At 35.6% G+C, this 22,683-nt stretch overlaps 1 protein-coding gene across 1 annotated transcript in view; it reads right to left on the bottom strand.

The window, feature by feature from the left end:
* The window catches only part of ube3c (ubiquitin protein ligase E3C), a 34,132-nt gene extending 14,596 nt beyond the window's left edge, over positions 1-19,536 (bottom strand). The window contains exons 1-16 of the mRNA XM_067402158.1: positions 19,407-19,536; positions 18,282-18,414; positions 18,036-18,089; positions 17,661-17,735; positions 17,405-17,551; positions 15,621-15,736; positions 15,338-15,495; positions 15,075-15,228; positions 13,606-13,826; positions 13,277-13,428; positions 12,977-13,164; positions 8,426-8,512; positions 8,168-8,325; positions 7,727-7,953; positions 4,421-4,525; positions 2,864-2,951 (exon numbers count right to left, since the gene is read on the bottom strand). Of these exons, the coding sequence (XP_067258259.1) occupies positions 2,864-2,951; positions 4,421-4,525; positions 7,727-7,953; positions 8,168-8,325; positions 8,426-8,512; positions 12,977-13,164; positions 13,277-13,428; positions 13,606-13,826; positions 15,075-15,228; positions 15,338-15,495; positions 15,621-15,736; positions 17,405-17,551; positions 17,661-17,735; positions 18,036-18,089; positions 18,282-18,347 (1,996 nt within the window). The 5' untranslated portion in view covers positions 18,348-18,414; positions 19,407-19,536. The remainder of the gene's footprint in view (positions 1-2,863; positions 2,952-4,420; positions 4,526-7,726; positions 7,954-8,167; positions 8,326-8,425; positions 8,513-12,976; positions 13,165-13,276; positions 13,429-13,605; positions 13,827-15,074; positions 15,229-15,337; positions 15,496-15,620; positions 15,737-17,404; positions 17,552-17,660; positions 17,736-18,035; positions 18,090-18,281; positions 18,415-19,406) is intronic.
* Positions 19,537-22,683: the final 3,147 nt, after the last annotated feature.

The following is a 22,683-nucleotide window of genomic DNA, read 5'->3' as shown; positions in this document are numbered from 1 at the left end:
ATATAGGCTACACAATATTATAATCTTATCAGTTAACGGTTAATAATCGGATAACGAGCGTCGGTTGTCGGTCGAGAAATTTAACCGAAATGAGCATCCCTATGCTAAACATGGCCAAAGTTTCAATACACGAGTTGAACGTATGATGGAGTATTTCTGTGCCAAAAATACTCTTCCAAATCCTCATAAACTTCGCAATCTTTTTTTCGAGTATGGGCCTTTGTAACGTCATAAAAGTCAGAATTCCTTGTACAGGCGCTTCTCCCGGAAGAGCGTGCGCACAGACACAGACCAGCGCGAGAGAGCAAGAGCACGTACATCAACATGCTTCGTTCCGCTTTACGGAAGTCGTCGGCAGCGCTGCACAGGACTTGCTCGAGAAAGATGTGTCACTTTGTTTTTAGACCATGAAATCAACAATGTCACCAAAAGAAGTGTTTTTTTGGTTGTGAAGGAAAGAGAACCTTAAGAACCCAGCATTAAGTGGAGCTGAGAGATTTGTGCTCACACATTACATTGACACGCTCAAGCACAGGTGGTGAGTAAAACTGCATCAAATGTCTTGTTTTGTTGGCAATAGGCGCCTATAAGTGCATATAATGTAAACAACACGAACATAGTGAATTCAAAAAATCATTATTTATCATTCACTATACACTATATTCATTATAGTGATTCAAAAGTGATCCATGGATAATGTGATGGTGTATTGTGTGTGTTTAGATACATTTATTTAGCTGACCATTGATAGCTTGCAGACGATCGCTATGCAAAAGCTGCACATGCTCGTCACTCTTTAGCCCCGCCCACAGCACGCTTCCAGGCGCTCGGCTGTTTTTGGAAAGACTCTGTAGAGCTCATGTATCTTTTATAAATATGATAAAACTAAAGACTTTTCAGAGGTATGAAGGATGCACTATTACTCTCTAGGTGCTCAAGATTAACATGCAGACACTGTGTGTGATACCCCCCCTTGTGTGATCTCTGAATATCTCATTTCCCAATCCTGTTTCCCCTTGTATCCTTGCCACTTCTTGTCCTATCTCTATACTTGTGCAAGTAATAAAAATGGGCAAAAATAAAATAAACATCTACAAATCTAGTGAAATTATGAAAAAAAAAAAAAAAAACAATACTGTGTTTTTCACCTTTAGGAATAGATCCAATCATTTATTAATCTGCTTTTAAATTTACATGGACAACAAAAGATACAACACTGACAAGCAATTTACTCTATAAGCACAGAATTCATTAACTCATTAGCCAATCACTAATGCTCTCTATCATCCGAAAAAATATACTACCAAAAATTCTTACTGGCACTACTTTGAAAGGTAGTGTATATCCACTTGTGATAATTAACCTGCACAAGACCATGATGTCTTTTGCAAAAGACCTACTTCGTTTCTATCTGTACACTTGCACAACCTTGAGTGAGGTCCACTACCAGCCTTGCTGAATGCGATATTTACAGAGCATCCCATTAAAGATCACTCAATCCCCCTCTGTCTTTCCTGCCACACACTTTTAATTAACTCAGCAGCGATTTGCCCATCCACCTGTCCTCTCCCTCCATTACAGGGACGTTTGTTTTGTATTATACAAACGTTTCGACCACGGGAAAAAAACTGCCATAGCAGCAGATGAGAAGTGTCATTCATCTAATACGTTGCTTGCATGGTGGAACAATTCTACTCAATTAGTCAGTCTTCTCTCTCTCTCTCCAAACCAGCCATCAAGGGGCCATCTTGGTAGAGAAATATGGCGCAGCATGGTCAATACAGGAGCCATTCGTCACTACCTCGCAAGTCCATTTAGGGAAATGAAAAAGGTCCAGACAAACAGGCAGCCAGATGTGTCCAGCCTTAGGTTAATTGAATTTTTAAGCACATATGCTCCAGGGTGGCATGGAAAACTCTGGTACTAGTTAGCGTTGAGACCCTCTTGAGTGTTCTTGCTTTGGAATGAAATTGCTTGACAGAATCCATGTCATTATTACCACTTTTGTTAGTCTTCCACAACTAGGGATGTGCGCAACGACTAATTTCCTAAATGTTTAAATGGACATTTTGCAACCGGCTAGTCAAACACCCCAGGAAACAGTCTGTATAGCCTATGCGATCCATTTGAATTAGAGTACTTTTTGAACAGTCAAATCCGATACTGAATGCAGCTAAAAATAGGTCAGATACATGCAATGTGTTTGCCTTGCATTATGATCATTGTATATTAAACTTAATCGTTCACTTAAGTAGCGTTAGCCATTATAGATATATTTATTCAAAACAAATTAATCAATAGGCAGCGCAAGACCAATAAGTTCAAACCTAATAGCCTATTATAAACAGATTTCCTCAAATAAAAGTTAGTCCACATAAGTCAGCACATTTATAAAAGTATCTGTACACATGACAGGCAGCAAAGTCACAGGAAAAGCTTGTCGATATAAAATTTCATACCATACTGTCCCTCATAAGCGGTAGTATAACAAGCCTATAAGCAAGCTTAATTGTTATATGCTATTTTGACATTACGGAAAAGTTGTCTAGCTATGCACCTTTCTCATCTTCCAAATGTGGACATTTCACAGAACCCGCTGTGATTGAAAACGAATGCATGAGGTAAAATTAAATGATATGGTTTTCCGCTCCAGATATATGCTTTTCAAAATAATATACTTTAAAATGTTACATTAACATGATGGTAATTTAAAAGTAGTCTTTGTAAAAATATAAAGCAAAACATTAAATGTGCAAAAAAAGAATAGTATTTCCAAGTCAACTAGCAACAGCAGTATCGTTAATTGAATAGTCACAACACTTTAAATTTAAATGTGGCTGTTCTCCACGTGTATAATTCTTACCATCTAACGTGGACTGAAGTGGTCCAATACGTCCCATTCTCCTGGTTCTCCACACATGTCTTGCAGAGGGCACATAGAGCTGAGTCACCTACACACAAACTTAAAAATTAAAAATAATATACAAAGCAAGCCATTTACAAGCTATTAGTGAGTCTACACATATGCATATTTTAACTTATTTATTTAGATATTTTGGTTTAGAAGCCATATACTTTATTCTGAAAGGCATGAAAAATAACTAAAATATTTGTTAGCAGTCACTCATTGTGCTTGCTAGATAACAGAGTGAGGTAATAGCCTAATATTTTAGAATAACATACAGTGCAATACTGAGTGTGTACAGTGAATAAGTGTAAACTATCAGCCGCATTGCATTTTCTGTATATTGTGTCTCTCAGAAACCAGAGCTTGTCAAGAGCAACTAAGATACTGCATCATACACATTTTCAACTATTTCATAAGACTATTTAATTATATATTAAAATTAATTAAATTACAAAAGAAAAATATAATCTGATGCTTTTCAGTCTTACTGAGGCCGACAAGCAGACGTGTGATGTAACACCATGTCTACATCGGACGTGTCGCAACCACGAGGCTATCTGCACTAGAACGTTTGTGTCTGTGACTCATCATGCTGCGCCACATGTAGTGTAGATAGCATCACTGTTTATAATGGGTTCTATTGGTTTTTGTAGTTTGACCAATATTTCATAATGCAATACGGTTGATTAGGGAGAGCAATCCACAGTTCCTCTAGTAAACACTGTCCCAAAGAACTTTTACCTTTCAATTAACATTTAGTATTATTGTTTTATTTATTGAAATATATTTTAATTATTGTTGTATTTAATTATTAAAAGATTTTGAAATTTTGTAAAACAAACAAAAAAAACAACAACAACAAAAAAACTATTGGTCCCACTTTAAATTAGGTGGCCTTAACTACTATGTACTTATTTTTTGATGTAAATACAATGTACTTAAGTGGTTCATACTGAATTGCAAAACACTTTTGCTGCTATTGAGGTGGGATACAGGTAAGGTTAGGGAAAGCTTTGGTGGTATGGGTAGGTTTAGGGTAGGGTATGGTGTAAGAAATGGGTCAACAGTGTAATTATAAATGTAATAACAGAAATTAATTACAGATGTAATTACATGCAGGTGTTTTTAAAATATAAGTACAATGTAAAAACATGTATGTACACAATAAGTGCATTGTATCAAATGATTAATTTAAATGTAAGTGCATAGTAGTTAAGGCCACTTAATATAAAGTGGGACCAAACTATTTTATGAATTATACAAGAGTTACATTAAAACAGACTTTATAGTATAATTTAAACAAACCCCCGGTTTATGTCCCACCCACATTTGGCTTTATCCAAATACAGATACAAATAATTTTGCCATTGCTACAGATACAAATAAACAAATTGTATGTATTCTTTAAAATGCAAATGCTTGCCATTCATTAGCAAAATTTATCAGACAGCAAAACTAGTAATTTTTTATTAGGTTTTAATCATATGATTAAATTTCTTAAATGAATTTTACCTTGTCTGCCCTGATGTTGACCTCATCAGACAGCCAATGACCCGATGGACAGAATGGTCTTCGGATATCTCGGGCTTTCAGCATTTTCACAAGGTTGGTAATCACCTAACAATTTACAAAAATAATGTTCAGCACAATGTTCATTCACAATCAGAACAGTGGAAGTTTTTAAAAATTTATCAAAAATGGCTGATATATGAAAAACAAATAAACAAATTTAAATTCTGAAAGCATTTTAAAATATTAAGCTTCTAAAAACAATCAAAAAAAATACGATTCAGTTATTAACAGTTCAGCAACCAGAGAAAAAAAAAGAAAAAAAAAAAACACGACCTGCCTCATGTGTTGTCCTATTAAGTATAATTAGTATAACATAGCTTATGTAATAGTGCAACCAAAAGTGGAGCAGGAGGCACAACTAATCAGTATGTATTTTGTTGACATCAGGACACAAACACATACTCACAGGGAAAAGCAAAACAACAGCAAAAAACACACGCGCTATAATTCACCAAATATGTCTTTTCTAAGTTTTCATTCTCTCTAAACACTGGGCAATGACTTCATCTGAATTCACTTATCTACACTTCTGTTTAATACTCATTTTCTCCAATTACAGTGTCAAACAAACATCTGGCAGGACATTTCTAGAGAATGCCTATCAATCTCTGACCAAGCAATGTTAACGCCAGAGAGTCTGTAATAACGGCAAGTGCAAAACTCTGTTGCTGGTGGGCTTGTGGGGCAGGGGGTCCGAAGGCTCTTCCTGTCTAAGTGGAATGAATAAGCATTGGTTAATTAGCCCATCGGGTTAAGTGCAGGCCTTAATGGGTCTCTCCAAAACTCCTGCGGTGACATCTCTCTCCAAACAGGGCCAAGAAGAAAGTTCCATTAGCAATATTAATACAAGCTTAGTTGATCATTTTCATTCAATTAACTTCTTTCAATTAAATAGATAGCTCGACAATAGGAGTGATAAAACATCCGGAGGGAAGGCCCATGGCTGGAGGCAAACATTAGTGTGTGAGGGGTCAACAGCGTTAGAGCTGACTGTAAATTGCACATTCAATTTAGGAAATGCGTTTCCCCTGCTTGTACTTCTTTAATGGGTCGTTTTAGCTGACAGGAGGCGTTTTCCACCGTCTTTTGTTGAAATATTTCAGAGCCTTTTGTGTGCTGTACTGACTCGACCAGTGGAACACAAACAATAAGCTGTCTCTTAAAGTGCTTTTCTAAGAACAAGAGGCTTGCTGGAATAGTACAAACTAAATAAATACAGAAATATTACACAAGTGAAATGCTATTTGGCACTTTTCTCTGTAAAGTCATTGAAAACCTGCGCATCATTGTTCCGAAACAGGGGCTTTTTACAATTGTGTTTTCTCCTTGGTTCAGTTTAATTACCCAAGGCAACATTTTTTAATTTCATCGGTCAGAGCGCACCTGTTTGTGTTATGGGATTTTGCTCATAATGGTCATCTGTCAAGATGGATTGACAATAAGCCTCCACAGACTAGCTTCTGTTACACATACACATAAATGTATATTAGTCTAGATTGCTGCTCCAAATGATAAATTACATATAATTTATTAGAGGTGGTCTACAATTGCACTGGTTTTCAACTGCGATAAGTAATGTGTCCACCCACAGAATTTGACACTGCTGCTTTTTTTTTTTTTAAAGCATTTTCCATTAGTAATTATAATACTGCTTTGTTCATTGGTCCACTAGTTCAGATTGCTTTCTCACGATACACAAACTGCTCCAGAATTTGTTTTCAATTTGGCCAAGGCTTTCTCAGAATGACTGTTTTAGTGCAGATCTGAGCGTGATTACTCTGTTTATTTATGCCAAAGAAAATCGAACTGAGGGAGAAAATACACCAGGAGCCGGTTGCATAAACTGCTAAGACTAGTCTTACAAGTTAGTCATCCAATTTTTTTCTTTAAGACTACACATAACTTTCTATAAAGTTAGTTACATAAAAATGTAGATTGGTCTAATTTGATACTGAAAAGTAAGACTGATTACCGCTAACTACCTTGTAGTTGTTCCTAGTAGTTCTTAAGACACAGTCTTAACATAACGGTCATATTTTTGCAACTGGCCCCAGGTTTTGAAACAAATGCTCATATGAGCCAAGTGTGAAAATGCCTTAAGTGAAAACTGAATTTCGAAGGTTTTAAAAATAGATTTAAGGCTATGAGCAAATGGCAACTTTTTTTTTTTTTATCTCTGTTTATTTTAAACTTTTCTCCAAATTAAGATCAATGATCTCAACAATTATGAGCCTACTGAATCTGAGCAAATTTTTTAAAATGTATTGCTTAGTCTGTATACTTGTGTGCGTATATAGCTGAATACATGATGTAATCAATAGTGGACAAATCTATTATTCTAGATGTTGTTTTGAACTGATTTGCTAAATAAAGAGTCTTTACTGACAGTTGTGTGAACTGGATTAGAGAGCAATAATCACAGTTTGGAGAAGAGTAAAATATCAGAAGAAGAAAAAAAATCATAATGATGTCATTCAGTCAAGGTGAACATCTTTTTAAAATTTAAACATTAACAACAAGTTCCTGGAGATGCATATGACTGAGATGAACTGTATAATCATATAAATGGCTTCACGTTAATTTTATAATGTGGCCATCACTAAAACATACATTTGGCCTTTAATTTTTAAATGTCATTGTTGAAAAGCTCTACAAATCTATTGAAAAGTCATTTAGTAGGTCAATGAGCTGTCAACAGCAAGCAAGAGATCTGGTTAAACCACAAACATAAGTAATGAAGAAAAAGCTGAAACTTGACATGGGGATGAAAGTAAGAACATGATGGAGGAAGACGAGGAAGAGGACGATGGATGAAGACAGAGAGTGAAGACAGCTGACTAATATCCTAATGCCGTTATTCAGCTCACTTAGTCTTGGCAAACAACCTATTAATTTCCCGAGTGAGTGGTCTTCCTGCCTGGCTGATCAGCACTGATGGCCATAACAGATGCTGAGACTATTCGCCTCATTAATTGTCAACTCATCTAATTAGGTCATCAAAGACGTTGTTAGGACTGCTAATACAACGCCCGGTTAAAAGTAACAGCCATCTTCCAGTGGAGATATTATCAGTGCTAATGAATGTGGAATAAGTACTAGTGAGAATCTTCTCAGTACTGGTTTAGTTTAATTCCTTTTAACTACAACACCTTATGGAAGTGGAAATATCAAATAAGAAATAAAAGAGTTTGAGATATAGAGGAAAGTATATATAGAGGATATAGAGGAAAATATAGAGGAAATCACCTTAAAGAGCTGGACCCATCGTTTCTGCTGAGCTTGAATGCGCTGCTGTACTTGGCTGTTGGTTTTCACCCCGACACTACGGAACGCCGCTACATACTCCTCTTTGTGCTCCGTCTTAGTCTCAGGATAGGCCAGCTTAATGATTCCCAGACATGCGTCCCGCAAACACCGAGACAATGTCACCAACTCTGCCAGAGAGAAGGGCATCATCGACGACTGGCTCTGACCTGCCCGAGCAATGAAAAACATTTATTTTGTAACATTCAATTTAAAAAAAAAAAAAAGGATAACAATGAGAGACTAAAATTCTAGGAGTGCCACAATAAAAAGAAGGCAGAAAGAACTATATGTCCTGATGCATTTAAATATGTTTTATTAAATACTTATACAATATATTTCTATACAGTTATTAGTACATTTCTGCAGAAAAGATGTTAATACCATCTGCTGAGCTGCCAAAAAACTCGCTGTCATGCACAGAGATGAGTGAATGACTGAAGAGTGAACTGAAGAGATAGAAGAGAGGGATGATCCTGTTGGAGTCCTCCGGAGACATTGGAGAACCACGGGACATCACCTGCAACAAGGGAACCATAGAGCTACACAAAATAGACAGAGAATAAAGAGAAAAGAAAATGGATTTGTTAATATTTATATTCAAGAAATATACATTAGAAAACAACAATGTGGAAAACTCACCCTGTAATCATTTTAGTCTTCATAGATGTGATTAAATACCAGAGGTGTCTAAGAAAGCGAGCATTGAAGGCTAAACTGTACAAAAGCCTAAAAAAAAGGAAAAAAAAGACAAAAAGACAGAATAAAGATTTTTAGTCAATGCACAACAGCTAAGAAACCACTAAACATAGACTATATACACACACACACAATACCATTACTAAACAATTCACCGACACTTTTTAGTCAAAGGTGCTACAGGAACTATACTCATCTCTAAATGTTCAAATAACCACATCTCCTGCCCATAAAACTTGAACTTCCCAAATTTCCAGCAGGACTCATAAAGAAGAAAAAAATATAAACAACCCAGTGAGCTGGAATTTCTAGTCTTTGTATGTGACCACAGGAAAGATTAAATGAGCCATTAAGCTTTATTTAGGTGAGGCACCTTCCATTAGTAAACTAACAGTCTGCTTCAGGGTCGTAAACAGACCAGTGGTTCCTGTGGGGGCTCCATTTAAGTTAATGATGGCCAGAGAGACAATGTAGCATGGCCACAATTGCCTGACCATAGAAACAGTGCTGCCATCACAAATTAGATACTGTGTTCAGGCCACCCAAATCATTAAACCTAACAGCCGTCACACCAGGGTGTGAGAAATCGCTCTGGTGGTTACTGCATGCTTGTTTTGTGTCAAGGGGCGAAAGAATAAATAAAGCATAATTGAAAGTAATTAAGGGACAAAATAAGATTAAAGTTGTGGCAAGGTTAGGTAAGAATGTGTACATCCACCTTTCTAACACACACAAAGCACTAGTCACCAGTATGATTTATGTCAGTTGGCACTTCTACAATAAAATAAAACAATTCTCTAACTGAGAAATGGATGTAACCCCTAGACAAGCTGACAGCCTTGTGACAGAGAGTAAATGGTCAAAAAATGAAATTAAAGTCCATCAATACTGGGAAATAAGTAGCTCAAATATAAATATAAATATATAAAATTTAATAAATATATATATATATATATATATATATATATATATATATATATATATATATATATATATATATATATATATATATATATATATATATATATATATATATAATTTATAATATATTACATTATATATTATATTCTAAGTTAAACTGACAGAAAAATGCTATCCGGCCTTTCTAAAAATAAATAATAATAATAAATAAACATCAGTTTATGAAAAATTTAAGAAATCCAAGTAAGAAACCAAATACAGTAAAGTGAGTTTACAGATTATGCAGTTATCTCAGCATCACAGGTTCTAGGGAAATTAGGTGGGGACAATAAATTAAATGTTTAGAAAAGTTTAGTGCTTACAGGTTTCAGAGAGCATGCACTGTAAAAAGTAAATGACTAATTTTAGCTGTAAAAGACTGTAGAACCTGTCAGTTTAACCTGTTAAGTTAATAGTAAGTTCCTGTACTATATATGGGGAAAAGCTGCAATAGATCTAACAGATCTATTTTGTGTAATTTTACATTAAAATTCTGTGAAATGTACCATTTTTTTAGAAGTAAAAAAAAAAAATCATCTTATAATTTACAGTGAAAATCTGTAAACTAACATTCCCAGAATTCTGTGACACTTTACATTTTTTCTCATCAGTTACATCAGGGTTTTATGTTACATCTTATGTTGTTTACTAAATGTTCTTTGCATATTTTAGTGTTGTGTGTTATCATGATGGTGTTTTGAGTTTGTGTGCATGACTAGGTGCAGCTTCTATATATTAGTATTTAGCTCAGCTTGTGGAAAAGCCACTTGCGATAAAAACAGTTTACATGGACAACTTTTGTTTCAGTTCATTCCAGTTGATAAATCTGAACGTAGTGTTTACATGAACGTATTTATATGCTAAATGGGTGTTATATGCTTTTTGATTTTTGACATGCAGACACTGGATAAATATACATAGGTTCCTGTTGTTTACACATAATATTGTCCTAAATTGCTTCTTTTCTTTGTTTTAAAGAGCAGACTTGATATTTATCTTTTTTTTTATCTTCTCCTAATTAGGAGACAACGAGCACATGAACCATTGTGCCGTGCTGCTTATATTTATCAAGCAGTAAACAGGCCAATTCCTGTGCACAAAACAAGGCGTCTGTGGATGAAAGTCCACTGTAAATGTGTTTACATTTTACTGTATTTTTTTACAGAATTATTCTGGCAACAACAGCTGCCAGTTTTATTGTGTTTTTTTTTTTTACATAGTGTGTTCAACTGAAATGTGAACAATGGCCTTTCTGGACATCACACAAAATCACCCTAAAGTCAATTTCACTGACTTTAGGGTGTTTAAAAACCACCAGCTACTCATTTTTTTATAAATAAGATATGCAAGGATAATGAAGTTGCACTCGGAAATCTTGTATCTATTATTAACATGAGTAATGTGATTGTTTTATTTTCTTTATTTCATCTTTCTGTACTTTGTGTCCAATCATAATTTTAAATCATCTTCATAGTGTCTTTAAATAGTCAAAACAAATACTGCAGGCTTAACACTAATAAAACCTTTCCATGAACAGGAACCAAGCGCGCTATTTACACTAACACAGTTTTGATTCTATAATGACCTTGTTTAGAGTAAAATACAGCCATGCTCTTCTCTTTAAAATATGATAATGTTTAAAAGGCAACCAAGTTTGCACGCTCACTGGCCGCTTCCTTAAAGGTTGTAAATCAGGGCCAGCTGTTATACCTCTTGTAAAACTATCCCATCCACTCCTGCAGGAATTAATCTTCCTAGGCCAGCTAATTATTTTGTACAGATATCCAATAATGATAAAGTAGTGAAGGCAGGATTTACGATAAAAGCCTTCTCTTCTGGACTGAGCTGTAAAATATAAAAATACCACCAAATAAGAATATTGAGGGGGGGGGAATGAGTAAAGGATATGAAAGAAAACCTAATGGAAATAAGCAGTTCATGTCATGTATGAAAAATCAGAACAGGCAAAAGGCATCAGAGAAGCAAGATTATAGAGGAAGTCTAAAGTGTCATACAGAAACTTGTTGAGTGTTGCGTCAAGAGAGTGCTTTGTAGGATGCATGTTAGATATTGTTTCATATATATTTCAGATTACTTTATATCTCCATAGAACAATTAATAACATTAAATAGAATTTAAAAAAAAGTTAATTTTACTTTTACCAAAATGGCATATAATTTTAGCATATGAAAACACCATTTTATTTAGACAATAATGTGCAAAATGTGCATTAAACAGCCTAACATGAAATAATCTATTTACTATTTAACCAGAAGTTAAAATAATTGGTTAATTTAAACATTGCAAACATTAACAAAAAAAAAAAGTAAAAAATGAAAATGTGTTTTTTCAGCATATGCAAAATGTATCATTTACATTTTTTCTAAGATTTGAAAGGTTTGTGAACGCTGCTGCCTCAATTGTGAAGAATGTTTTCTGACAAGATATTAATACATTATACAATATTCTTAACTGAAAACAGATTTAGCAAGATTAAACACACGCCATGTGTGGAATTTCTGACTAGCTGATTGACACTGACTTAATCAATCAGATATGTCCCTCTCCATCATTAAACCAGACGTTCTTCTCTTCCCTGTCTTTTATACAACCTCTCTCCATCACTTTCTTTCTTTCTCAAGTGCCTTCTGCTGAAATCCTGTTCTCATTTTGTCAACATAGCACAACCAGAAGAAGATAAAGCAAAGGTAATTGAGAGGAGAGCTCATTACACTAATTGGGGAGTGACAAGAACTAAAACTTCCCTGGTAATAGAAAAAAAACAGCAAGATGAAACTTGACCATGTGACTTCTTCATGTTACAGGCCTGCCCCTTTTTCCTTAAATTTTTTGTAGTGAGATTGCAGGGACAGAGGCTCCTCCTTGATGGGCGGGATCAAGTGCTGATCATGGGCTGCACCTGTGGCACTCTGAGGCTCATGGATTTGAGCTCAATCTCTCTCATTTTTGTTTTTGTTTGAAGAGTGGGATGATATTTTGGTCTTCCCATTTGTTTCTCCACAAACCCCATTTCCAACAGTTATTTGATTTGTTGTTTCTTTTATTACTCTTTAACCTTTTGACCCTAGACATTATTTGATTAACCCGAAATAAATTTATATTTTCTTTATTGAAACTTATTTTGTCAAGTGTCCTCTTTATGTTGTGACTTTGAGCCGGGTCGTAACACTTCATTAGAAATTTTACTGCTTTCAGCTTTTAAAAACAAGCAGAAAAACAAAACAACATAGATAAAAAAGAAAAACAACACTCACAGACTTGAGGACAGTTTGATGTTACTCGTATAAAAGTGCATCCCAATCCCAACTGATTGCGATCTATAGCACTTTCTTAACTATCTCTTTTTATTAATTAGAGCAGTACAGCATGATTAAATTATCTTGCAATGAGTGAGTGATAGGGCACAAGTATACACTGTGCAGTAAATCCTTTATGTTGTGTTGCATAAAATGCTAAGTGATTCATTTTCTGGATGTTTTGTTTGCATGTGTGTGTGAGTGTGTGTGATCTGACCTGACTCTGGGCACCATCATACGGTGTTGCACCATCAACGTGTGACAGATAGAGGCCATCATGGTGAAGATGTCTTCACTTGCAGAGTCTCTCCACACTAATGTTAGCAGAGCATTAGTCTGCTGCTTGGTGTCCAACTTCTGTACACATTCCTCTGTTATGTAATGCACAGAAATCCAACTGCCATCCTTTAGTAAAATAAACAGGATTAGATCCACCTGGTTTAGCTCAAAATTGTATGCTGCTCTTTGAATATTTTCTTTTATGCAAAGATATGGATAAGAGATCATGTGTGTGTACCTGCGCAGCAGGATGCTGTACGGTCATTTGTTCCTCATCTTCTGAATCACTGTTGATGTCAGCTCTCCTGTTGCACTCCGTCACTGGCAACAATGGCAACAGAGTCTGTAGAGCATTTAAGTACAACAGCAACCCTTCCTCTGACAGTGAACCTATACAAAAAAAAGACAAAATACTCAAACCTGATTCCCTAAATATACTCTAAAAAAGAATATCTAAAAATAAATATCTAAAAAAGAATTGCAAATTTATTCTTAAAAGGGTCACCCTGTAAACAGGTTATACTAGTCATACAGTGCAGTTTTATCTTTCTTACACACACTACTTACCCAGTCCTGATTCTCCAACTGATAGCACAAAGTAAAAGAGCCAAGGAGCCTGAGCTCTGGCCTGGGCAGAGGAGGCGACAGTGGCCTGGAGTGACCAAAGGAAGTTCTGAAATGGGAAAGCTAGTTTTGGGTCTGCCAAAGCTGGCACGAAGAAATGATAGATTTGTTTAGTAAAAGGCGCTGAGATGAACTCCTCAGTGAAGGCTGAAAAAACAAACTGCCTGTGAATGAGAAGAGAGAAAAGGTTGTGAATTTAATACTCTATTGACTAACACGAAGTGTAACTGTAGTACAGTTGTATAAAATGTTTTAGCCTTCAGTAAGGAATTTAACTTTCATATTCATTTTTTCTAAATATCACAATATAGATGCACTTCAATACTAATATACATTTACACACACACACACTTTTGGCCATTTGTGTATCTACGAGACAACAAAACCCTCAATCCTCTCTCAACAGGAGACCTTTTACTAGCAGAACTTTGTTTGTTGCCATATTTACATATAATACATATTTTTTCAAATTAACAGTATAGAAATTAAGCAATTCTAAAGAATGTATTTTGCCTTTGCTCTACAGACACAAAGTTGTTTAAGTAGAAGTGGCACCTCCACAATTATTCTACCCAAACTGGAATGAAATATAAGGTGACAATGTACACTACTGTTCAGAGGTTTATGGTTTTTTTAATGTTTTTGAAAGAAATCTCTTATACTAACCAAGGCTGCATTTATATGATCAAAAATATGGTAAAAACAGTCATTATAAAATATTGTTATAACTTTTTTTTCATATATTTTAAAATGTGATTTATTCCTGTGAATTTTCAGCATCATTACTCAAGTCTTCAGTCTCACATGATCCTTCAGAAATAATTCTAATATGCTGATTTGGCACTCAAAAAACATTTTTTATTGTTGTTGATAAATAGAAAGTTCAAAAGAACTTACTGACCCCATAATTTTGAATGGTAGTGAACATTATTACCCTAAAAAATGTAAAAGGTGTGTGTGTGTGCGCGCGTGTGTGTGTGAGAGAGAGAGAGGACAAACACAGGACTGTATGCACAAGCTTATACTCTCGCGCTCTTGTCGTTCTTCAGATAGAAAAGAAAAGAAAACAGTGCTGTTCGTCACTCAGAGTGTTAGAATGGAGGGTAAATGTTGTGTAAACATTACATGTTGAGTCAATGAGTCTGTCTGGATTTTACTACTCTCTGTAAACACAGCAGTGAGGGAATTACTGTTCATTGGTCCTCTGGATGAATAAAGCTAACGGTCTGCAATAAGGGGTCAGTGGGCACCCTTCTACTGGGTGGGACCTGTGCACCACACAAACACCAACACAAAGACATTCCTCTAACAGCTTACATCGAATGCTCTACAAAGCATATACAGTGTAAAACGCTGTGAATAATTTTAAGTAGTTCGGTTCCTTTCCAGTATGAACCTATGTGAGTGTGTACCTGGTATCTGGGGTGCAGGAACTGTATGTAAAGTGCAGAGGCTTGAGTGTGTGTTCCAGCAGCGTTTGTGCCAGCGGAATGGAAGGGGCGTCACTGTACTCTAGACTCGATGGCAACTTGTGATTCACTAAAACATACAGAGATCTGTAGTATCCTAAAAGACAGAAAGAAATGAAGAAGAAAAAAATTTTTTTTTAAGTAAAACTCCTCTATTGCCTCAAAGTATGATGAAGACAAATCAAACATAGGGCAAAACTCTGTACCTTTCTGTACCATATAGTGCAAAATTTGCTCAATAAGTGCAGTGACATAGTTTTCATCCTGAAGAAAGGGCAAGTAGGTTCTTTCAGATGAAAACACCTCCAGCATTCGCATTGGGACGGTCACATTCAGACTGTTATCTTCAAATGCTTGCAATAACCTTAAACACACAGAGAAAATGCTTAGCAAGCAGCAGCAAGCAGACATAAAGACTTACATGTTACTATGACAGACATATTGATTTTAGGGATGAAAACAGTATCTGGGGAACATCTAATTTTGTACCTGCAACAGTGTCCCAGTATCCTCTTGATCTGAAACAGGCAGCTCTGTCTTTCTGGCCCCGTCAGCAGCTTGACAAACTGGGTATGATGCTTTACCAAACTCTGACACATCCAGATCTACATCAGTTAAGACATTAACATCCTTAAATGCACAATAATTAGGGCTGTCAATAGATTTAAAAAAATACATGAGACTGAAGGGTGATTCTTTTTCAAGGTCTTTCCAAAATAGTACACTTGGAGACTCCAAAAGAACAGAAAATTACCAATAGATATAAGGAGTCTATATATTTCATAAATTTATACACACCAAATCACCCACTATAAAAAAAATACAGAAAAAACTTTATATGTTCTAATATGTATTAATATGAGTACAGTGCAACAGCAAAGAGCTTGCAACTGCCTTGACCTGACTGCATATGCCTGCTATAGTACATGGATCCATTCAGAATCACTAAACACAGCAACATATACAGGACAAATCAAACATTATTCTGAACATGTGTGGAAACAACATGAATGTAGTGAAATATGTGCATGAATACGATGTAGAATTAGTGTGTCGAGAGCGCATACGTGGTTTGTTTGTCCATCAATATAACAGACTCACGTATACTTACTGTATGATTACTCTAAGTCAACTCATTCATCAAAACTTTACTAGCGAGACGCTGGTTTGCTTTAGCAAGCAGAGAAATGTAGTTTGCATATCATCTGGCTATACAGCGTTGGATGTTTTGACGTTCATTTCCGATCTGTATTTCACACAGTGCAATGTGTGAGGCCTTGCACTCTTCAGAAACAATCACAGAATAAGACAGAGCTCGTGTTTTAAAGCAAAACCCACACTGGAATGAATAATTCATTGAAAATGCAATGTCCATTCTCCCTGCACTCTCACTTTACATTAGCGTTGACTGATTGTTTGAATGAATTCACTTACTTGATGATTGGACTGAAAATGTTTCCCGAAGTTTAGCAGCTAAAAATTATCTTATCGTAAACAGAGAAGCGAAATCGGGTTCATTGGTTAAAACAGAAATTTCCACCTACGAGGGTTACAGGTGGTTGCGCCATTATAGATGCTCAGTGTGATAAACTCCCGATTCCCAAGATCATCTAACTGTGTTGATGTTATGTTAATGATGCAGTTTCACATACTTCAGTAATTTATTTGCGTTTAGGGCTGCACGATTAATCGCATGCTATTCTCACGCGCATTTCGTCAGTAAAGCCGGTTCCCTGATTACCGCTAAATCGCCATCACCTGTTTTTAAACGGAGCGCCTTTTAATAGACTGAGCCGTAGTTCACAGACAAGCCACGCAATATCGCGTTCATTATCGCAGGCGATTCATCTGCGATATGAACGCGATATTGCGTGGCTTATCAGTGATCTACGGCTCTGTCTATTAAATGCCGCTCCATTTGAAAGCAGGTGATGGCGATTTAGCGGTAATCAGGGAACCGGCTTTACTGACAAAATGCGCGTGAGAATAGCATGCGATTAATCGTGCAGCCCTATTTGCGTTAACTTATTTTAATGTGTTCAGATTCTGAAATACATGCATACGTTTACGTGTTAACGTCGACAGCCCTAACATAAATCCAATAGACATTCTTGGATTCATAAAGACAATGGCACCATAGTACAAAGCTGTCCAACTTCTTTCTTATCAATTCACATTAAAAAGGCAATTAACAAAAACAAAAAGACATTGCCCCTTATATGACAATAAAAGCTTTTAAAACAGGCAACGCAGGTCATATTTGTGGTTCTTACCATTCTGTGTCTGTCTTCACTTTGTCTGTAAAAAAAGAGAAGCTGGCGAACAAGTTGGCCGAGTATGGCACTGTCTGTAAGTTGAGGGCCAGAGCCTGACTGGCACTGACACACACAGTGGTCAAAATAGCCCCTTTGGATGGCATACTATATGAAAAAGAGAAAATTCAGGAATTTAACAATCTGTCTATAAAATACAAAAAAGGGTTAAAATAAACCCTTTCACACTTGTAGAGTTTAAAGCAATTCCACATACTTGCTGTTTCCGGTCTTGGTAGCCCCTTATGTAAGACTGAATGATGATTGCATTTTTTAGTCTTTTCCTCTCATCCTGTGAGAAATAAAAAGATGAGTAAAACCATCATCTTCTATTTGTTCATAACTGCAAGATTCACATTCTTACATCTGACTCTAATCTGAAAATAGATACAACTATTCAGATACACATCATGGAAATTCTGTCATTCACCAAAAACGTATTTGGACACAAGACACACATGAAAATGCATGAATGTCATTTCACTAGATAACAAAAGACAAGTTTTTCTCAGAATTAACATAACCTTTTGGTCCTATTTTCACAATAAAACACTATAAACATCTGTAAAATACCCTAATGGCTGATGCTCACCTCTCTTTTCCTTCTTTCTTCTTGTGTTCGATGAAGAAGGGATGCTTTTTCCTCCTGAACAAAAAATGTGTTAGACATAAAACAGATCCAATATCAACATTGTACAACAATAACCAGATTCATGTTGACCATATGTGGAAATCATTTGCACTAGTCTAGAATTAACAAACAAATATACAATATGGTCAGTTTCCAAGTAATGCGTATCATGATATGCATATCATGCATATCAAATGGAAAACTTACTTTTCTGCTAGCACCCCCAAGGGACACCTTGGGTGTTCTCCTGAAATCTCCCTCAAAACTGAACATGGTTACACTTTTCCCATCGAGCAGCAATCAATACAAGTATTTTGTGTGCAGTGCAACAAAGTGCTGTCTGTGGCGAAAACAAGAAAGGATGATGAGATTGGAGTCAAGTCAATGAACTAATCGTAATGGAAACACTCTCTCATAACAGAATTTATGTTTGTTTGTAACAATAAACACTGGTAAAGATGCTGCTTAAATATATACTACTATGAAATAAAACAGGCTGTTATGAAGAACATATTTAAAGCAACTTTATCCTTGTGATAGATAACTGAAGAGGCGCAGAAGGTTACAGTGGGTGTGAATGGAAAATGTCATTCTAGCAGCAGCTAATCTGGCACTTCAGCAGGTGATACTAAATAGACTGAATAACACAAGTGTATCTTCAACAAGAAATGTCAAATTATTTCAACTTTATGTATACATTAACGAGTCAGGAAATATAGGTTTTATTCATACAAATGTCTGTGTGTACAACAACTGCCCAGCCATGCACCCTCATCTGAGCGAAACGTTCTAGAAAAGGGCTGTTTCATAAGGAGACAAATACATTTGTTATGACTCAAGCCAGGCTAGTTAGCTTGCTAACATACAGCACCAGTAAAGAATCACTAAACCTGAAGTTCATCATCATTTTACGAACGTGTTCTTTTAAGGTCTAAGTATAAATCGCCATATGCGCCGTGAAAGACACACAGTTCTGGTATTTTCTTCAGTGAGATCCCCTGAACTTCTGTTAGCCTCTTGGCTAAAGGTTCTTTGACTAGCTAGCTAATGACTCAGCAGCAGGTCAATTGTCTTTCACTTCGACAATTCCCAATTTCCAAGTAATTTACACGTATAACTGTATGTTATTTGGGGTCTGTCACCACTTAACGAGAATTAAGACAGTAATTTGGAAACATGAATGCTGTGCTCTGCTCTGACATGTTAGTTCAGCTTGACATAAACTTCAGTCATATGTCGCTCTCGCTTCTAGAGTCATATAGTGATTTCAGTGAGGTTATCAGCTTTTTCTACATATGAGTCGTATTAATAGATGAAATGCGAATTGTTTACCTGGTTTTACTGAATGATCAGCCGAACCTTACAGTTCAGCGACTGGAAATCAAAGAAAACAAAACCGAAATCGTTGCTCTTGCTCTACTAAACAAACACAACACAGAGAACAGCCCGCCCTCTCAGTAACACGGTGAAATGTGATTGGACAACACAACACTTGCTACCAAACGATTGGTTAAAAACGAGGTCAATAACGTGAAAATGTCACAATTACTTCCTGGATGAATCCCAGCAATGAAAGGAAACCAGTTGCGGGCGGTGAAAGGGATCCAATCTCCGGGACGTTGAACTGGATCATCTTCATCTTTAGATAGGCTTTTATAAATACATTTCTATATGGGTTTGTTTGTAAGTGATGTAAATAATGAATTGGCAAACACATAGCAAAACAAAAAGGAACCTACATAAAGTTTTGAAGCATTAAAAGCCTAGTTCACACAAACTTGATAATTATGTCATTATTTACTCATCCGCTAGTCGTTCCAAACCTGTATGACTTTCATTTTCAATCTGCGGAACAGAGAAGATGTTTTAAGAAACAAAGTTTTTTTTTTTTTTTCAACATTCTTCAAAATATATTTTATGTTCCACAGAAAAAAGAAAGTCATACAGATTTGAAATGAGTCTGAGTAAATGAAGACAACATTTTTATTTTGGGGAGAAGTATCCCTTTAACTTTGAAGCCAACTTACTTTTCAAACAAATACTCATCAGCACTTCACACACATCTTCCTAAATATTGTAGAATAGGTCTCACACACTCATTGCTTGGCATCTGATTCTTGTTGGACAGCAGTAGACAGAAACCACTCAGTTTCTCATATATGTTATAGAGGGATTTATGAGTTATTGATTGATCATATCCTGCCTTTTAGACCTGAAAAGGATATAACGAGCCACTACAGCAAGTCTTCTGGAGCTGCTTCAGAATACAAAATGGGGGTCTCATCATCTCAAAAGGTCTCTAATTTTGAAAGATGTCAAAAAGGGTCACACATTTACGTCAACTCCATGAGTTATATGTCTCCATAACTCTTTGTTGAGGCTGGTTAATTGCTAAATTGTTCAAGAGTCCTCTCAGGACTTGTATTCTTTTATATATCTATATCTATCTATCTATCTATCTATCTATCTATCTATCTATCTATCTATATATATATATATATATATATATATATATATATATATATATATATATATATATATGTGTGTGTGTGTGTTCTGTAGTGTAAAGAACAGTTTTTTTGTCAAAATAACTTTTTTCTACTTTTTTTTCTGAACAATGAAAAGGTTCCGTGGATGCCAATAAAGCGCCTTTATTTTTAAGAGTTTATTGCCTGCATTTTTAAATATTCAACAATTGTTGAATATTTAACAATTCATATATAATGAATACAGAATCATGCAGCCTTTACATTTGTCTTAAATATATATACACTATGTGATTATGTTTAGTTCAAGTTACATGCAAGATTCTACTTTTAAACCACTTTTAAAGAATCAAAAACAAATGTGGGTTAGAAATAATTCAGTTATACAAACGCTGCACATTCACAGAGCAAATTTCATATCTTGCTCTAAAGTACACTTGTCAAATTTTACAAAACAATTCAAAATTCATACTTTTACTTAATCATTAAATCTGTAGGTAGGTCCTGAGCTGTGCTTTTTATTTGAAGTCAGGTTACAGTCATTGTTTAAATGATAAAACTCCTCTAACAAAAACGAGTCTTTGATCTATGATCATTCATCAGTCAGTGAGTGAAATGTAAAAGCTAAGCTTGAGAAACATTAAGAAGCAACTGTTTTCATTGACTAAAAGCTGTTTAGCTCTAATGATGTTGGTTGATAAATTGAAACATTCTAGGGCTAAATGCACCTCACTCCCCCTTTTTTTTCTGAAAAATAATGAAAAAGAGAGGAAATAAGGAAAATTGACACCTCCAATTTATTTGAGGTGGCCAAATGTGCTTTACTGAAATACAGCATACAGCCATCACTGTCACATTTACCAAAAAAATTTGTAAAATAATAATAAGGGGTGCAGCTGAGTTCAGCTGAAGTCAGGTTTAGAAGATATAATTAGCTATTTTTTTTATAATAACTTTTATTACTAGGCCTATATTGTTTTTAAATCATGTTAGCCTAAATGTGCAGATTCAAAGCATTATAGGCTAATACAGTTTTACTTTGCAACATGTTTGTGTTGAGGGGCATGACTTTAAATAGCCATTGTTTTTGTTTTTTACAAAACTGTTACCTCACCTCTTGTCGCCTAAATATTAAAGCATTGTTATTGATTTAATTAATAGCCCACATTAGCGACATTAGTTAGAAAAGAGACATTGCTTTTAAAATATTTACTAGGTTCTCAGCTTGTCTTTCGTGGGGCACTCGTTTTAATAAACAGCGAGGTCTTTGCTTTGCTTATGACAAGTATAAAATGAATTCATTTGAATTAGCCTGACATCTGGTGACATCGTCAATCACTGGCTCGTGTCACGGAGAGAGGGGACTCGTGGGTCATCTCGTTTAAAGCACATTTTAAATTACACCACTGACTGAATTGTGTGTATTCATCACATTAGTGTAGTCTACCAGGATGCTCGGTTAAGTGACACCTGGCTTTCGGGCTTGTTCACTGGTTTGTTTGGTCCAGTGAATCACTTAAGATATAGGCTATTCAGGCTTATCAAAGCAAACTGATGAAAAACGCTTATTTCGATAGCCAAGAAGGATTTGGTGTGCAGTTTAAAATGAATTATCCTCATGTTCAGTCCTTGGGAGAAAAAAAAAAATCATGCATCTAGGCTATTAAGCGCTGAAATCGGATTTCCTTTAATGATTTTTGATACTGGGAGTCTAGGACCATTCGTTGTAAGTAACCGTTCTCTACAAATTAAATTGATAAAAAAGATTATGAGTCCTAAATGTGTTTAAAAGCAGTGCTATTTAGGCTACGTTTCAACACACTGCCCATTTGTGCCATTATAATCGAAAATATTTATTGCAATAAAAGAGACAGTGGAGGTCCAGTTAAATTGGCTTTTCATAATGAACACATTTACCATGGATAATTAATATATAAACTATTTCGATTTGTCATTGTGATATGTGTTCCACTTAATTGTGAAAGTAATTACCGAGCGAATGAACAGCTTTGAGGAGAGTCCCTGGTTTCAGGCCCTTCTATCTCAGGGTGCAATAATAATTTTACTCTCCCCTGATGTGATGAAAAAGAGCCATAAATCTCTCTGATCGCTGCAGGTCCATG

Source organism: Chanodichthys erythropterus, chromosome 11 (genome assembly GCF_024489055.1).
Source record: "Chanodichthys erythropterus isolate Z2021 chromosome 11, ASM2448905v1, whole genome shotgun sequence".
Classification (NCBI taxonomy): Eukaryota; Metazoa; Chordata; class Actinopteri; order Cypriniformes; family Xenocyprididae; genus Chanodichthys; species Chanodichthys erythropterus.
This window is presented reverse-complemented; position numbering and strand designations above follow the sequence as displayed.